Source organism: Miniopterus schreibersii (genome assembly GCF_964146895.1).
Source record: "Miniopterus schreibersii genome assembly, chromosome: 8".
Lineage (NCBI taxonomy): Eukaryota > Metazoa > Chordata > Mammalia > Chiroptera > Miniopteridae > Miniopterus > Miniopterus schreibersii.
Window position 1 is genome coordinate 33,498,296 of NC_138109.1, and position 16,505 is coordinate 33,514,800.

Consider the following 16,505-nt stretch of genomic DNA (forward strand, 5'->3'; position numbering starts at 1 on the left):
GCTCACCTGGCCTGGAGACCTTGTTTCCATCTCAGCTGTGGGAGGTAGAGGGTTGTTAATCTTGGAAATAGCCACGTCTGATTACATCACTTCTTTCCCCCCAATTCTCCAAAAGGTCCCATTGCACTAGGGAAAACCCCAGTCCTCAGAATCACCGCCCATTATCCCTCCCACCTCACCTCCTCCTCTCTCATTCTGCTCCAGCACCCCATCCCCCAGGCTCCCCTTGCCCGGGCTCGCCCCGCCCGCCCCCCCGCGGGGACTGCCCCCCCCCTCCCGCGCACACGCTGGCCACTCCAGGCGTTTGCTTGAATGCCTGTCCACCGGTTCACAACTTTTCTCCCGTAGCTGTTGATACCACCTGATAAACTCTCACATCTCACTTGTTTACCGTCTGTCTCTCCCAACCAGCTTCCCGACTCCTAGAGGCTGGGATTCATCTGCTTTGCCCACCACTGTGTGCCCAGAGCCTACAGCAGGCCTGGAGCCCAGGAGGGGCTTCGGAAATGTGTTAACCGGCCGAACAAATGAGCGAATGAAGTAACAGTGGGGCAGGGGGGGGAGCCGGGTTTATCCACCACCCCAAACGTATTCGGGGGGTGGGGCTGCGGCTCCGCACTGGGGGGGAGCGGGCAGGGGCTTGTCAGGTGTCAGGAGGGAAGGTAGGAGCGGGCTCGGCCACGCCCCCAGTGCGCCGGAACCGGAGGCGCGCGGGCAGGCGCTGCCCGGAGGATTTAGGGAAGGGCGCCCGCCCCGCCGGAACCTGTCGCGCGGTGCTCGGCGCCGGGACCGGGGGCTGTGGCGGAAGAGCCCGGGAGCCGCCATGGAGCGGCCCGAGCCGGACGCCGCCTCCGACGACGCCATGGACTCGTTCTTGGAAAAGTTCCGGAGCCAGCCTTACCGTGGCGGCTTCCGCGAGGACCAGTGGGAAGAGGTAGGCGGGCCGGCGGCCTCCGCACACGTGTGGGGGCATCGTGCGGGCACAGCTCTGGCGCCTCCCTTGTCCCCGGACCCCCGGCGCTGTCAGTGGATAGGTGATTTCTACTCCAGTATTAAAAATCGGCCTCCAGGGTTTGAGGGTCTTCTTAATCTGTCAGTCAGTACATTTAGGAGGCCAGGTTTCGGAGGCAGGCAGACTTGTGACTCCGCCACTTACTGGCTCTGACAGTGGGTCAGTTACTTAACTTCTCAGAGCCGTCTCCCGGGTCTGTAAAATTGCCGTAACTAGAGCATCACTCTAATAGGATTGTGGCGAAGGTGAAGTGCGGGAACATTGAGCGCTCAATTAAAATTACTACCGCTCTTGTAAGAATGTGATAACCGAAAGAACCTTTAGAGATCCTTATTCTGCATTCTCATTTTACAGATGGGAAACTGAGTCCTGGATAGGAATCGATATAGCCAATCATGCTTTACAAATCATGATAAGAAAACTTTGATGTAGACTTGGAGTTGGATCTGCTCAGTGGCAAATCCTATTTGTATAGTTCATTTTTCTCTTACCAATCTCTAGGAATTTGAAAAGATCCCCCTATTTATGAAGGAAGCACCATCAGAAATTGATCCCAAGGAGAATCCTGACTTGGCTTGCCTCCAGTCAATTATTTTTGATGACGAGCGATCTCCAGAAGGTATCTTCCATGACTCTAACATTTGTTTTGTGTCTCCATTGAATTGAGGTAAAGAGTGAATCATTTTGATTTATAACAAGTGGTAGTTAGCATGAAATAACTTGTCACTATTTATTCCACATACAGTTTCTTTGGATACCTACTAAATGTTAGGCATTAGGGATACCAGGATGAAGAAGACTACCCTCAAAGGTCATGCTCCAGTGGGTAGCCAGACTGTCCTAAAGAATCAGGACAAATGTGTGTGTTAAGTGCTAATATGTAGCTGTATACTAGGTGCTGCTGGAACACTGAAGGCAGAGAGGTAAGAGTGAGCTCACAATGGATATGAAATTTGGACTGTATCTTAGCAATTTTGTAGGATCTTTACTAGGGTGAGGAGGGAATTTGCATTCCAGGGAATAAAATAACATAAGCAAAAGCAGAAGTAAAATTTCCCCCCATTTCTTCAGTAATTAAAAAGTTCTTCAAGAGCTAGGGTAAGTATGCTTTTTTCCTGTATGCTTCCTTCTTTATAAGCACTTAATAATCTACCTTGTAAAATATTTGGAATTGATTGTAGCATTAAGTACATATGACTGTTAATGCCAGTTTTATAGTATTAATTTTTTACTTTTCTTTCCCTGTTGGTTTCTTCTGTTTGGCTTATTATGTTTCATCGTTGCATGATTTCGAATATTTTTAACAAGTCTTTTAAAAAATAAGAAATATTATTTCTTTTCTTTGCAGAACAGGCCAAGACCTATAAAGATGAGGGCAATGATTATTTTAAAGAAAAATGCTATGAAAAAGCTGTGATTTCGTATTCTGAAGGCTTAAAGAAGAAATGTGTAGACCCTGATTTGAATGCTGTTCTTTATACCAACCGGGCAGCAGCACAGTACTATCTGGGTAATTTATTCCATTATTAAATGCTTTCAAAAGAGTTAACTTATGATAAAGTCATTATGATGGCTAGTGGAGAGTTTGAGAGTATCAGAAGAAGAAGAGCTGCTTATCCCAGATACCTAGGATTGTTTACTCTAATGGACTCTGATCTTCCAGGTAGACTTGGTAAAAAAGGCAACTAGATAGATTGCATAATTTTTGCTCTCTGAGCCAAATAAGTGACACCAAATACCTTAATATATTAGTTGGTATGATCTGGGATTTATTTATTTTTTAGCCCAAATGCTTCTATTCCCTCAAAAAAATGTACACCCCTCCCTACCCCCTGGCCTTTTCAAGGATGCTAGAAAGATGAATGTAATAGAGATCTCTGTGTGAGAGAAACTATATTATCTAAGGGAGAATTTCTCAAAAAATATTCTATGGGACTCTTGAAATAAAAAATATTCTTTGGACAAGTAAATTTGGAAAGTGCTGCTTCTTTGTGGGGGATTTGCAGTGCACATTAGTATGTTAAGGACTCTGAGGTAACCTACAACAAAGAACCTCAAGTTTTGTAAGCCCCCTCTTCATGTAACACTTATTAACAAGCAGTACTGTTCTGCAGATGTGACTTTGGGAAACACTGATTAGTTGCTGGTGACTGGTCTTGGTCATTTAAAACCCATGTATAGAGACGACCTGGGAATGGCCCCTGGCATTTCTGAGGGGCTGGGAGAGAATAAGCCTTGTGGTCTAGCTGGGATGAGTCTGTTGGGATTTATCACCATTTGAGCATAGTTTCTCCCAACCATTGTCTATTCCAGCTCTTTTCTCATTTATAAAATTCTAAAAAGTAAGAATGGTATAGAACTTTAGAGATTATTTGGGCCAGCCAATGAACTCATTTTGCATAGGCCCAGAGAGGGACTCTGGTTAATGCCAGAACCTGGACTAGAAGCCCAGTCTTTGAATTTCTGGAGGAATACATTTTCTTTATTCAGCAGTAAGGATGAGTAAGACCTGAATTTTACTGTGTGCTAGGCACTGCACTGTGAACAAGAGCTACATAGTTCCTTTCCTTGGGGAACTTAAAGGATGTCATTTGTAGGGCTAATAAAAACAAAAGCACCTTGCAAGAAAAAAAAGCACCAGAGGAGCAGATGCATAATAGTGAGAACCATTCCTTAAATATGTCACTGATATGGCTTACAAAGCACTTTCACGTTTGTTATCTCTCTTGACCTCATAGCAGCTATGTAAGGTAGGATAAATTCTTAGAATATTGTTGGATCACAATGTATCCACTACGTGCATGCTAATTTGCTTTTTAATTTACCATTAGAGTGCCTTTTCCCTATATCTGGATATTATTTATCTTTAATTTTTACCAATTTCATGTTAATTTTAATTTAATCATTCGTGATGTTGAGCATTTTTTCATGTGTTTACTAGCTAGCCATCTATAGTTCTGTGGATTGGTTGCCAGATGTTATAAGCATTTCTCAGGCTTCTGATGAGCACAATTATATTTTTCTTTCTAAAAACAGTCGCTCTGATTTATATTTATCCAAGATTGTACAATAGTGTCTTTGTCTCTACACATAAAATTTTGGAAATATTCTGATCTTAAAACTTGTTCTTTCTTTTACTAAATGATGTTTCATTAGGCAATTTTCGTTCTGCTCTCAATGATGTGATGGCTGCCAGAAAGCTAAAACCAAACCACCTCAAAGCAATAATAAGAGGTAAGTCTTGTAGAAGTACAGTACAATAGTAATTAAGGAAAAGTTAGCATTTATGGTACCAAAAGTTGAGACATTTTAAGCTTTGATATTAAGGTGCTAAGACTAATGAAGTCACCTTATTTTTGCAGTCTTGATGTTAGTCCTTATGAATAGCAACATGCCATTTTAAAAAGAATTCTCCAGAGAATAATCTAACCCCTTGTGTTTTAAGGATTTGTAGAGAAACTGAAATTCCTCATTTGAAATTAATAAAGAATAAAATTAATTAAAGCAGTTCCGAAAGCCACATTCTAATTTTTTTCCAAATTAGTTGATTGAAAGGTGAGATCTTCAAATGCCATGTTAATGTTAATTAAAAGATAAGTTATAGAACCTTTGCTGATAATTCTGATGCTGAGATGTTTCCTGATTATTCTTTCTCTTGTAGTCTGACCTTTCTGTGTAATAATAGTGCTTTTATTACTTTTTATACTTAACCTTTTTTTTGAGAAGCTCAAAGGTGCTTTGTAAACTTTAATTTATTCCTCAAATATTAATTTTCCCTATATCCTCATGGACCAACTTAAAATGCTTCATCAAAGTATGCTTCTTTAGATATTTATGATTGGGGGTGGTAAGTAGATCCATGTTCCTCATAGGGAAAGAAGGTACTGAACAAAGATTGGCAAGTAAACTGAGTGTAGTACTGTGGAATTGGCCTCAGGCTGGAAGGCTATAATTCTTTTTTTTAAAAAAATATATCTTTATTGATTTCAGAGAGAGAAAAGGAGAGGGAGAAAGAGAGACAGAAACATCAATGATGAGAGAGTCATTGATCGAGCCTGCAACCCGGGCATGTGCCCCAACCGGGAATCAAACCCTGATCGCCTGCATCCTAGGTTGATGCTCAACAGCTGAGCCATGCCCAGCCGGGCTATAATTCTTGATTGAATTGTCAGTTTTACCTTACAATATGACCTTGGCAAGACACCCATTCTGAGTATCAGTTTATCTTTGGAAGATGAAGTTGGATTCTGTTGACATCTCAGCATTTACTGTTCTAATATTTTGAAATTCTGTGGAAAGCCTAAAGAGGCTAACTGGAGAAAACTGAGTATGATTAAAGGAGCGGTAGAGTAAACTGGTAGCCATCAAAAACAGTTTTAGGAGAGACCTAATGTCTTTGGTCTTGCCACTGCTTTGATTAATGGCTGAGGAAGAGTCTGTTTTCTTACTCTATTTAGAAAAATCATCTGATATGGGCTTTATTCTTCTCATTAGCAGATGAGGAACCTGAAGCTCAGATATGCTCAGTCCTTTGTCTAATGTCTAGTTGGTAAATGACAGGGCCAGATTTCCAGCCTAGATCTGTCTGCTTCCAAGGCCTGTGCTTTTTTCACAAAGCTGTAGCCTTCCCTACTTTAAGAGTCCTTAAGACTAGGGAAGCTCACAGGAGTTTTGAGCTGAGGGCCCTAGAGACCTTACTGATCTAAGATACAAAAATAGTCTTCCTGGTCTTAGGAATGCAGTACAAGGGTCTTTATCTGTTTTCCCTCCAGGGTGCTGGCTGGTAGCTGGTGGAGGTGGGGGGGGTCCTCCTCAAGGGGGGCTCCCATGCATGTTGTCCATGGATCCTAAGGGTTTTGGGTTCTGCAGGTGCCTTATGCCATCTGGAATTGAAAAACTTTGCTGAGGCTGTGAACTGGTGCGATGACGGGCTGCAGATAGATGCCAAAGAGAAGAAGCTTCTGGAAATGAGGGTTAAAGCAGACAAACTAAAGGTTGGTGGCAAAATCAGTAGCTGCTTGGCATTTAATTAGCAGTAATGAATTGGCATTCCCCAGATTGTGTCTTTTTGGTTATTGTAAACTTTTTCTTCTTTAAAAACAAAAATCAAGGACCAAAAACTTCTGACCAAGATATCTGAGCCCTCACAGAGCTGCCCAGGTAGACCATCATCAGTCATGATGTCTGGGTGAACGAACCCTCATCAGGCAGGTCCATTGAAAGATCCAGCATAAAGAGACCCACCAGCATTCCTGGATGACACACCCCAAGAAGTGTTGACCCAAGGTCTATCTCTAGCTGTCACAGAAACAGAAATAAGGATGGAAGCAGTGTCAACAGATGAGCTGACTCTACAAATGTCAAGAGTAAAAAGGAAGAAACACGTAGAGCCACCTGGAAGCTAGTCAAGTGAAGATACCGGTGATGTATTAACTGACATAAAGGAAATTAGAGATCAGCTACTGGAGAGAATTGATTTTATCCTAGGTGCAATTGATAGTGTGGCCAAGTTAATGGAGGCTAAGTTTAAATCACTAGAGACAAAAGTAAGTAAGTTACAGACTAATGTGTCTTTTATATATTCCAGAGCAGTGCAAGGTAATTCTCCAGCTGGGAGGAGGTATCCAAGTTGTCTTCCAGGTGTAGCCAACTCTCCACTTGCTGTCACCATTCCTTTTGCTCCTCCCTCTCATGCACAAAGCGAGCCTCTTAACAAATGGGATGATTGGTAATCATTCAACAAACACAACAAATTTAAATGCCTAATAAGTAAGATGCTACAATATTCTTACCTCAACTGGACAGTATCTTGCCATGAAAGTACATCACGGCTACACACCATGTAAAATACCACCATTATAATCAATTAAATAAATAAATAAAATAAGAATACACTGGAGAAGGAAGAACTAAACCAAGAGAAGAAAGGAGGCAGAGTTTCAAAAGACCAAAGAAAGAAACCAGAAATTGCTGGAAGAGGAGGAAAAAGGCATGCTCTTTCTCTTTGTTTTCTGGAACTTTGAGCTCTACGTTATACCACTGGTTTTGTTGTTACTATTGACACGAAACTACTTCTTGATAATATCAGGGAAAGATAACAGGCAATGTGATACAGTAGCGGAGGACAGGCTAGAGGATGAGGAAGGAGAAGATGACAAGGACAGTAAAAAAGGGTTTATAAATAAAGTCTGTGCCATCCAGGAGGGATGTATCAGTGTGCAGAACATTCTAGGTGAGGTGGCTTCCTTTGATGAAAGGCTAAAGAATGCTTTCAACTGGACAGTCCCATTCTTTTGTTGTTGTTGTTGTTGTTAATCCTTACTCGAGGATATTTTTTCCATTGATTTTTAGAGAGAGAGAGAGAGAGAGAGAGAGAAACATCGATTGTTGCCTCCCGCGCATGCCCCAACTGGGGCCTGGGATTGACCTGCAACCCAGGTACATGCCCTTGACTGGGAATCGAACCCCCGACCCTTCAGTGTGGGGGCCAATACTCTACTACTGAGCCACACTGGCCGGGGCAAGGATGGTCCCATTCTTAAGCTGGCTGGCCATCATAGCCCACTGTGTGTTCACAGTCATCCTGTACTTCATTCCTGATACACTGTCCTTGCCTGGGGCATCAATAAATCGACAAAAAAAGCTTCAGTGTCCCTACACAGTTGATAACACTGAGCTACTTGACTTCCTTCCAGAGTCCCTTCAGATGTACATGCGGCATAATACCAAGAACTGAAAACAGATCCCTCACGTAGCCCATGTAAAAGGAAGAAAATCTTGGCTAGCCAGCTCCCAGCACTGAGAAGACCAGCATCTGTTTGGGGAGATAAAACAAAAAGCCTCAAGCGTCATCAGCATTTCCTTTCTTTCTGCTTTTTATTTATTTAGCTTTTTATTTTTTATCATGATCAAGAGAATTTGTAAATAGTGTACAAGGGCATATGTCTTTGAAAATATACTTCTGTTGTACAGAATCAACTTGATAAAGGTTTACTTACTGCTGTGTGAAAGCCTTGTTAGCTGTGGATAATAAAATAACACATTGGAACAACAAATGTAAGAATGGTAACACTGGGAGATTACACACTTCTCTACTTAGAGGTGGAAGAACCAGATTAGATTAAATACTTTGCTCTGATTAAATGTACATAACATGTAAATATTTGATTTTAAAGTTTTTTTAAATGTGACTTTTTTATCTGAAAAGTAATCCATTACAGTTTTCTGTGTTCTATACATTTCAAAAGGGAGGGAGAGGAGATTCCCAAAACTAATGGAAGAGATGCATTTCAGTTTAACATAAATTCTGATTGCAGATCCCAATGTTTATTCCTGAGCAAGTATTTAGATATGACTAGGCTGATTTTAAGCTAATGAATGAAGGTACATTCACCCCCTCAAAATAATCCTTTACACTCTGACATCCTACAAAGAAAACGTCCAAACCTTCTATCATTCCATCTAAAACCTTAACACCTCTACAGGATTACACATAAATACTGCCAGGTTTATAAATGATTGCCTATCTGAATTTTTATACCGACCACTACTTTAATTTGTAGTACCAAGTTAGCAAATTAGTAAAATTTCAAACATACTAGCAAACTAAATCCATATTGCTTTTGGTGTCAGATTATACCTCTGTGTCTAAAAATATTTAATGCTAAAGTGTTCTCTCAGAAAAAATAGTTATCTGCTTTCTCATTAGGCTATTGAAATGCTTTAATGCACACTATGATTTTTGTTATTAATGTGAATTGTAGAGGAGAATGCAGTGTGCTGATATGCCAGTGTTTCATTACATTCATTTATAAGAAAAATAATAATTGATAATATGAATGGATGAAAACCCATTTTGTAAAATAAACTGCTATGGGGAAGGGGAGTTTGCCTTTAAAAATGTTTCACTACTTACTGTGAGTTCATTGGGTACAGGAACTGTAGGTTTTCAAATGTTTATTGAACTGAATTCAGCCACTGGTATCCCTTGACATAGGAGCCTGAATTGAATAGAGACCAGAGAGTAACTTAGAAGCAGGCTGAGGTAACAAGAGGAAGCAAGTTCCCTAGAGCCGATGCATCTGAATTTTATTTTCAGCGAACTGAACAAAGGGATATAAGGAAGGCAAAGTTGAAAGAAAAGAAGGAGCGGAGTCAGAATGAGGCTTTACTCCAGGCTGTGAAGGTGAGTTCTCAAATCTTAGGCCCTTATGGTCTTGCTAAATCCACTAATCCTAAGGCCTCTTGGGAACCTTTGTTGAGATGCTTTACCTGAATTAACTTATTTTCTTTCTACTTTGGTAAAACAGTGTGATGAAGGGGCTCTGGAGTCTCAGAAACTTCACTGTACTACAGACAGTGTATACACAAAGGCCTACATACTCTGTTTTACAATAGTTTAAAGCAGGGGTCAGCAAACTGCAGCCCTGCCCGTTTGTTTATGTGTCACCTCTGGCTGTTTCCATACTACAGTGCTAGAGTTGAATAGTTAACTTTAACAGCGACCCACACGGCCTAAAATATTTCTTATATGACCCTTTAAGGGAAAGTTTGCCAACCCCTGATTTAGGAGATACCATCAAAGGCAATTTTGATTACATATAATTTTCCCCTCATTTGTAGCCTTAGGAATCTCCACACGCATACATAAGAGGTGACTACTATTCAGATCTTAGATTTATCCTTATTTCCATAAGATAGTCAAGATTAAGTCAATGTGCATTATTTTTAGTGTGCCATGTCCTGGCTAAACTGAAGCATTTGCCATTTTTGTACATGCCACACTCTTCACTCTTGAACTTTGTGCCTTTGCACATGCTGTTTTTTGGAGTGGAATGCCCTTCCACCTTTCCCTACTCCTACTTCTATGCCTTACAAAGTCTTTGTTTAAGGCCTAGCATTCCCCAGTCACCTCTAGCCCCCAGACTGAATTAATTATTCATGGTCTGCAGTTCCACAGCCTTACTTCTTACTGTATATTGTACTTATTTCCATAGCTATTTCCCCACTAGACCATGAGCAGGGTCTTGAGGACAGGAACCATGTCTAGTTTGTCTCTGTTGTGGTAGATGTCCAGGGAAGTTGAGTTAAAGAAGTGATGCCTACAAGTGCTAGGCTTCCGAGATAATGAAGATGAATCAGGAAGCTTGCAGTGTTGTGGTTTTCCTGTTCTAGTGAAATGGGTTTGCATCCTTCCACACAATAAGTTTTCTGTGTGTTTGTTTTTACCCCAGGCTAGGAACATCAGGCTAGTCTCTGAAGCTGCCAGTGAGGATGAAGATTCAGCCTCAGAAGGCCTCAGTGAACTCCTGAATGGGCTCAGCTTTGAGAACCCCTCTGGAGCCAGGCTGAGTATAGATGACCAGGGCAGACTGAGCTGGCCTGTGCTCTTTCTATACCCGGAGTATGCCCAATCGGACTTCATATCTGCTTTTCATGAGGACTCCAGGTACTTACTTGCCCAAGAGCCCTCTGTTCTTGCTTGCATGCTAATTTCCTGCTGTCTCTGCAGGAGGCACAGGTGGATTTTTGGTTGAGGAGGAAAGAGAATTGTATAGAGTATTTCAGTCTGGTTTGGCACAATCTCTATCCTGTAGCTGATTCCTCCCTTTGCTAACTAGCTTTGCAATGACAGACACAGTCTCACCATTGTACCGACGGGGCTAGTAAGTGTAACACTGCAGTACAGTGTTTGTACATATCTGGTGAAGTATGAAATCATTGTAGGTAGTACATGCATAGTAATTTAAATGTACATTTATTAGAAAAAATATAACTAGCAGTTTTAACATGTAATCTAGGGTTAATGCTTAGAATGTGGCTAAATGTGAGGAATGTTGTTAAGCTTGAGTCAGGCTTAACTGTAAAGGAAATTACTTTAAATTAATTTAAAGAAATTAAAGAAAATGACTATGTCATAATAGGACAAGTGATACACATACACATTTTGGGCACTGTTTTCAAAATGGCTTACACCAGCATTTCATGTTTTATGCATTCTTGTTATCTCTGTGATTTGGTGTCTGGGGACTATGATGTGGGAAAGTAGATCTTGAGTTACTGATACCCAGAAAGTACATGTTATATCCTTAGGTTTATTGATCATCTAATGGTGATGTTTGGTGAAACACCCTCTTGGGATTTGGAGCAAAAATACTGTCCTGATAATTTAGAGGTAAGAGAAGTTTTATTTTGTTCCTCTGGGATTTTTAAAAAATCATTTTTTATTTTCATTTACAGTTGATATACATCGTTATATTAGTTTCAGGTGTACACCCCAATGACCAGACATTACATAACTTAATAAGTGATCACTATGTTCCTCTATGGGATTTTTGAGGGGGGTGGGGTTTCGTTGCTTTATAAAAAAATCAGGAACTTTATAGCAAACAGACCTGTTTAGAATCCCACATTTTATTTTGTGTTTAGTGGTCATGTCCCTTTAGTCACTCTCTTTCAGGCTATGGAGGAGTTTCTCAGTCTTGCTTTGATTTTCTTGATTTTATCACTTTTGACGATTACAGACCAGGTATTTTGTGGAAAGTCCATTAGTGTGTGTTTGTCTTTGTTTTCTCATGTCTAGATGTGGTTTATGCGTGTTTGATTTGACTGGAATATCACAGAAGTGATGCTGTGTCTTGTATCCTATCAGTTGCACTTGATTTCAATTTGTCCCATTACTGATGACATGCACTTTGATCACCTGATTGAGGTGGGGTATTGGACAGTCTTGTAAAGTTAATTGTTTTCCCTTTGTGACATGCACTTTGATCACCTGATTGAGGTGGGGTGTCGGACAGTCTTGTAAAGTTAATTGTTTTCCCTTTGTAATTAGTATTTTATAGGGAGTTATTTTGAAATGATGTAAATTATATCTCATTGTTTATCAAACCTTTAACACAACACCTACTGGCTCTAGGACTGAATTGTTGGGGAAGGGAAGGCTCATAGGCCTGGGATTGAGTCTTGGCTCCTCTGTTTATTGGCTGGGTTTCATTGGTGAGTTATTTCCTTTCGCTGAACCTCTTCTGTCTTTGGAAAATGGAGCTGGTAATACCTTTCTTAGTATCGTGGTGCTTTATATTCCACAGCTCTGTACAGGAGGCATTAAGGTAGTAATAGTCACTATCTCTTTAACTTTTCCCTAGACTTGGCCTCAACATGCCTGAGGTTGCTGCAGCCATTTGTTTGTATCTCACTCCTGCTCCTCTGTTAATCTTGCAGGTCTACTTTGAGGATGAAGACAGGGCAGAACTGTACCGGGTGCCTCCCAAGTGCACCCTGCTGCAGGTGCTACAGCATCCCAGGTGAGTTACTTTATGGGGCTGAGAACAGGGAAGATGCTTACCCACCATCCCAGGGATATAGCCAGATTCTCATCCCACTAATTGCCTCATACTTCTACCTTCTGCCCTGGACACAAAACCATGAGATGGCAGCCATGGAGACTGGCCCAGCCATTTGCCAAACAGGTGGCAGTGTGATGGCTGAGCTCATTGCACTGCAGCCATGGTACCTCAGACTGGGAGGTGTGAATGGGACTGGTTTGAGGAGGGAAAGGCTGCCTGAAGACAGCTGGGATGGCTCCCAGTTGTGCCTGCTCCCAATTGTGCCTTGTCCCCTGGTATTGTTATATGGAAAGAACATTGGCTCTTTAAGTCAGACACCATCATTTCCTGGCTGTGTGACTAAGCACTACCTCTCTGGGGCGATTTCCTCATCTATAAAATGGGAATAACAACTCTTGCCTACATACTTAGTATTTGAGTGCTGATGAGAGAGTAGGAGACAAAGTGCTTTTTGTAAACTGTAAAGGATGGTCTTGCTCTAAGAGAGCACCTTTGTTAGTAAGTGGCAGCCAGTTGGATTTGGCAGTTGTCACTTTTTCCTGCTTTGGGGTGTTCCTGGACTGTAAAGAATCCCCTCAGTAGATGTGTAAGTTGACTCTTGGACTGCTTTTCCCTGAGCTTTGAGCAAAGCAAATGCTCTTGCATTTAGGCTCAAAGAGCCTAGTGTGTTAGGGGAATGAAGGTGGTTGAGTGTGGTGGGAAATGAGACTGGAGAGCTAGGTTAAGGCCATGTGTGAAGGCCTTGAATGTTCTGCCTAGGGAACATGACTTTTATTCTAATGATGGTATATGAAGCCACAGAGGTTTTTTGTTTTTGTAAAATTTATACAGTGATACACAGATTTTAAGTGTACTAGTCAATGGTGGGACCTGAAATAGGGGATGGACTGGAGAGAGGTTTAGGAGGCAGCTGAGATGGGAATTGGTGATATGGTGACTGACTCAGTAGGGGTGTCCAGCTGGTCTTTGTCCTTCTGTTTTGGGTTGACAGGCAGAAGGTGAAGATTTCTTTAAATATGATCAATGACTTCTCTTGGCAGTGTTTTTTCTGGCCCCAAATCTCCTCTCTACTTTATTGACAGATTTTTAGTTGTTTATTTTTTCAGTTATTAGCAAATTACCTAGATTCTTTAAAGGCCTGAGGTTCACTCTCTCCCATTCTCAAAAAAAAAGGGGGGGGGGGTGAATCTAAACAGAAAGCAGACTGACTTGTGGAGAAGAACCAATTTCATACTTCTCAGAAAATGTAAATGCTGTTAGAAGCGATTGCTTTTTAAATGACTGGTATAGACAAGAGGCTACCCAGGACAGGTTTCCAGCAACTTTGGACCCTGGACTAGGTGGAGCCAAGATACAGGCCCCTCTGTACAAATCCAAGCACACTGGGTAATGCTAACACTTCTCAACCTGAGAGGCCAAGGCCTTGCCTGTTTCTCCAGCCTGACCAACTCCATTTGCTTCATGCCCAACAATAGCAAATATTCTGGTGACCTGCATTGCCTAGCTTTACTCCTCCATATCCCACCATGGCCCCTTTTCCAAATTAAAGTCAAGCTCAGACACGACATTTCCAGGAAGCCTTTCCTGAGTCCCCTTTCCCATAGCGGGAATAACACCACTTGGGCTAATGCTGTATCTCACCAGTGCTTCTACAGTTGTACCTTGCTGTCATGAATTGTTTATCTCCCCCGCTTTAGGGCTTGAGAGCAGGGACAGTGGTTTTTGTTTGTTTTTTAATCTCTGTTTTCAGCACAGTGCCTAGCTTACCCTGGGTAGTCAATATTGAATGAATGAATGAATGAATGCATGAAAGCACGTACTTAAAGTTTTATGTCATGTTTAGCTACCAACACTCAATACTAGAGGACTGGCCCAAAGGGTCTGGCTAGGTTATAAGGAGGCGGGGTCATGCTGATTTGCCAGATTTATAAACAACCCAACAAATAAATGTGCTAACCTGGCATTTTAATGTTGACTTAACATCCAAAGGTTCACCTTGAATGTTGTTGTGAAGGTCCATGGATGATTAAGATTGCAATTCAATTAACCCCTCTTTTTTGTTGTGTTCATTGCAGGTACTTTGTAAAAGCCCTGACACCAGCATTTTTGATCTGTGTGGGATCCTCTCCTTTTTGTAGAAATTACTTCCGGGGGAGAAAGGTACACCAGGTAAAGTGACCAAGCCAGGCTGCAGAGCCAGGCTACCTGGATTTCCCAGATCCTCCTCCTGCCTGGAATATAACATACTTGAATCTGCTGGACATACTCCTAGAATCCAACACTTTCTGGCATCCTGTGGACAGTCCTTCCTCATATCGTGTGTGGGGAGGAGCTGCCGACATCTCTGAGCTGCAGCCTCTTTGGTCAAAGTGCTAAGCCTCAGCTAGTCTTCACTCTTCTCTGCTGACACAAAACTCTGTGCCTTGGTCATGACATCCTTGGACTCACTGTGAGCTGTGTTAACCACTAGCCTCCATCTCTGAAGGCACCATCTGTTGCAGTTACCACAGCAGCTGACCTGAGAAACTCACTGGACTGACTCAGGATCCAGTGACCTGGTTCTGAACTTTTGTGGAGTTAGAGGCTTTGGAGAAGCTACCCCTCAAACTGCACATATACACAAACCACACATGTAATTTTAAGGCATTAAAGCTGAGAGACACTGGCCTCTGGTTATTTCATGAGCATGGAGGGTGGTTCTGTGGGGATACTGTAGACACCTTGGGGTAAGATGGGGCCAGGAAAGCCAGGTCCTTTTCTGCATCTATAAACACCTACAACCTGGGATCCTCCAGAACCCCTAAAAGGTTTGCCAATTTTCCTGATCTTTGCAAAATGGAAGACTGTGATACACTTGGATAGTGGACTCTACCTTCTTCCCCAGTTTTCATATTTTAGGATTTTGTGCCTTTTAACCTGGAAAACTTTTTTGCATGTTGAGTCACTGTCATAAGTTGTACCTAGAGGGTTTTATATGTCCTTACCTGTAGCCATGTGACTTCTTGCAGTGCCCATCCCACCCCCAGGGAGGAGTGTACTTCCCTGAAGAGCCATGGTGCGGAAGGTTCATGTTCTTTTCCTTCTGCCATGAGAACATATTTCCCAGATTGGGGCTGTTCCTTTAGCCTGGGTGCCAGGATGGTAAGATGTGGAGCAGAGCTGCAGCAGCTGCTCTGCAGTCACTGATTGTAACATGAATGAGAAGTAAATGTTTGTTGTAGTAATGGCACTGAGATTTGGGGGTTGTTACTATAGCAAAGCTAACTAACTAATACATCATTAAACTGAAACCAGCTGTTGACCTTAAGATGGACTAATGTGAGGTTTTGTGCTGTGTGCTTCCTTGTCTTTGAAGGGCAACTTGCTGTGGGATATTTATAAAGAACCACGCAGCTTGTGGCCAGGAAGCTGAAGTTCAGCCTCCATGCTAAGCCTGGCTGAGGCCATACTGAGCCACTCTCCCCCACTTCCCAGCTAGAGACTACTGCTTGGTTCTTTGTAAGAACTCAGCACTTTGTCTAAGAGGCCTGACGTTCAGTTAGCAACAACCTATGGAAGCTCATAGCAGCCTTGAGAGCTGCTGGTCTAACAGGAGTGGACACCATGCCTGCACCAAAGTGGTGTCTGAATGTGGGGAGCCTAAAGGTGCCACCCCCTTCTGCGGGCCCACATGCACTACCCACCCACCTACGGTGTTCAAAGGGCTAACTGACCGAACAAGGACAGCTTCCACTTACCAAGCACCTGCTGTGAGCCAGACACTGCTGTCCCCATTTTACTGAGCAGGAAAGGGTGGGAGTATGAGGAAGGTCATACTTGCACAAGGTCACATGGCTATCAAGTGGCCCAAGAAGTCTGACTTAAGTCTCTAGTCTGGGCCACTATGATATAAACCATTATTTTAAATCAAATAAAGAACCTTGATTTTCTTCAAATGTTCCCTAAGTTTGCAATAACATTATAAAAATATTTTCCCATTTTCTACATTATAGAAAACTCTGTAATAATAAAAACTTTTTCTAACTCTGAAACAAAAGATTTACATGCCCTTGGATGCATAACAACCCATTTGAAAAAGCATTCTAGCACCTAGGTGTAGAAATGGATGGTGGGAACTCTGAAGAGGCCTGGCACTCAGGTAGTTA

At 42.1% G+C, this 16,505-nt stretch overlaps 1 protein-coding gene across 2 annotated transcripts; it reads left to right on the top strand.

The window, feature by feature from the left end:
- The first annotated feature begins 631 nt into the window (after nt 1-631).
- Nucleotides 632-15,667, top strand: TTC4 (tetratricopeptide repeat domain 4). Of its 2 annotated transcripts, none has more exons than XM_081143781.1 (10): nt 632-934; nt 1,514-1,631; nt 2,361-2,522; nt 4,169-4,246; nt 5,882-6,006; nt 9,111-9,197; nt 10,246-10,460; nt 11,105-11,186; nt 12,236-12,318; nt 14,436-15,667. In XM_081143781.1, exons 1-10 carry the CDS (start codon nt 824-826, stop codon nt 14,536-14,538), a joined length of 1,164 nt encoding a protein of 387 aa, XP_080999907.1. In that variant the 5' UTR covers nt 632-823; the 3' UTR covers nt 14,539-15,667. The 2 variants fall into 2 exon arrangements, with proteins under 2 accessions (XP_080999907.1, XP_080999908.1); XM_081143782.1 differs by having other exon boundaries at nt 724-934; nt 2,366-2,522.
- Nucleotides 15,668-16,505: the final 838 nt, after the last annotated feature.

Bases quoted from the DNA above. Each gene is read 5' to 3' on its own strand.
- TTC4 (XM_081143781.1), top strand. From the start codon at position 824: ATGGAGCGGCCCGAGCCGGACGCCGCCTCCGACGACGCCATGGACTCG. The intron at 4,247-5,881 runs GTAAGTCTTGTA...TGGGTTCTGCAG, and splicing joins CCTCAAAGCAATAATAAGAG to GTGCCTTATGCCATCTGGAA. The intron at 11,187-12,235 runs GTAAGAGAAGTT...TTAATCTTGCAG, and splicing joins ACTGTCCTGATAATTTAGAG to GTCTACTTTGAGGATGAAGA.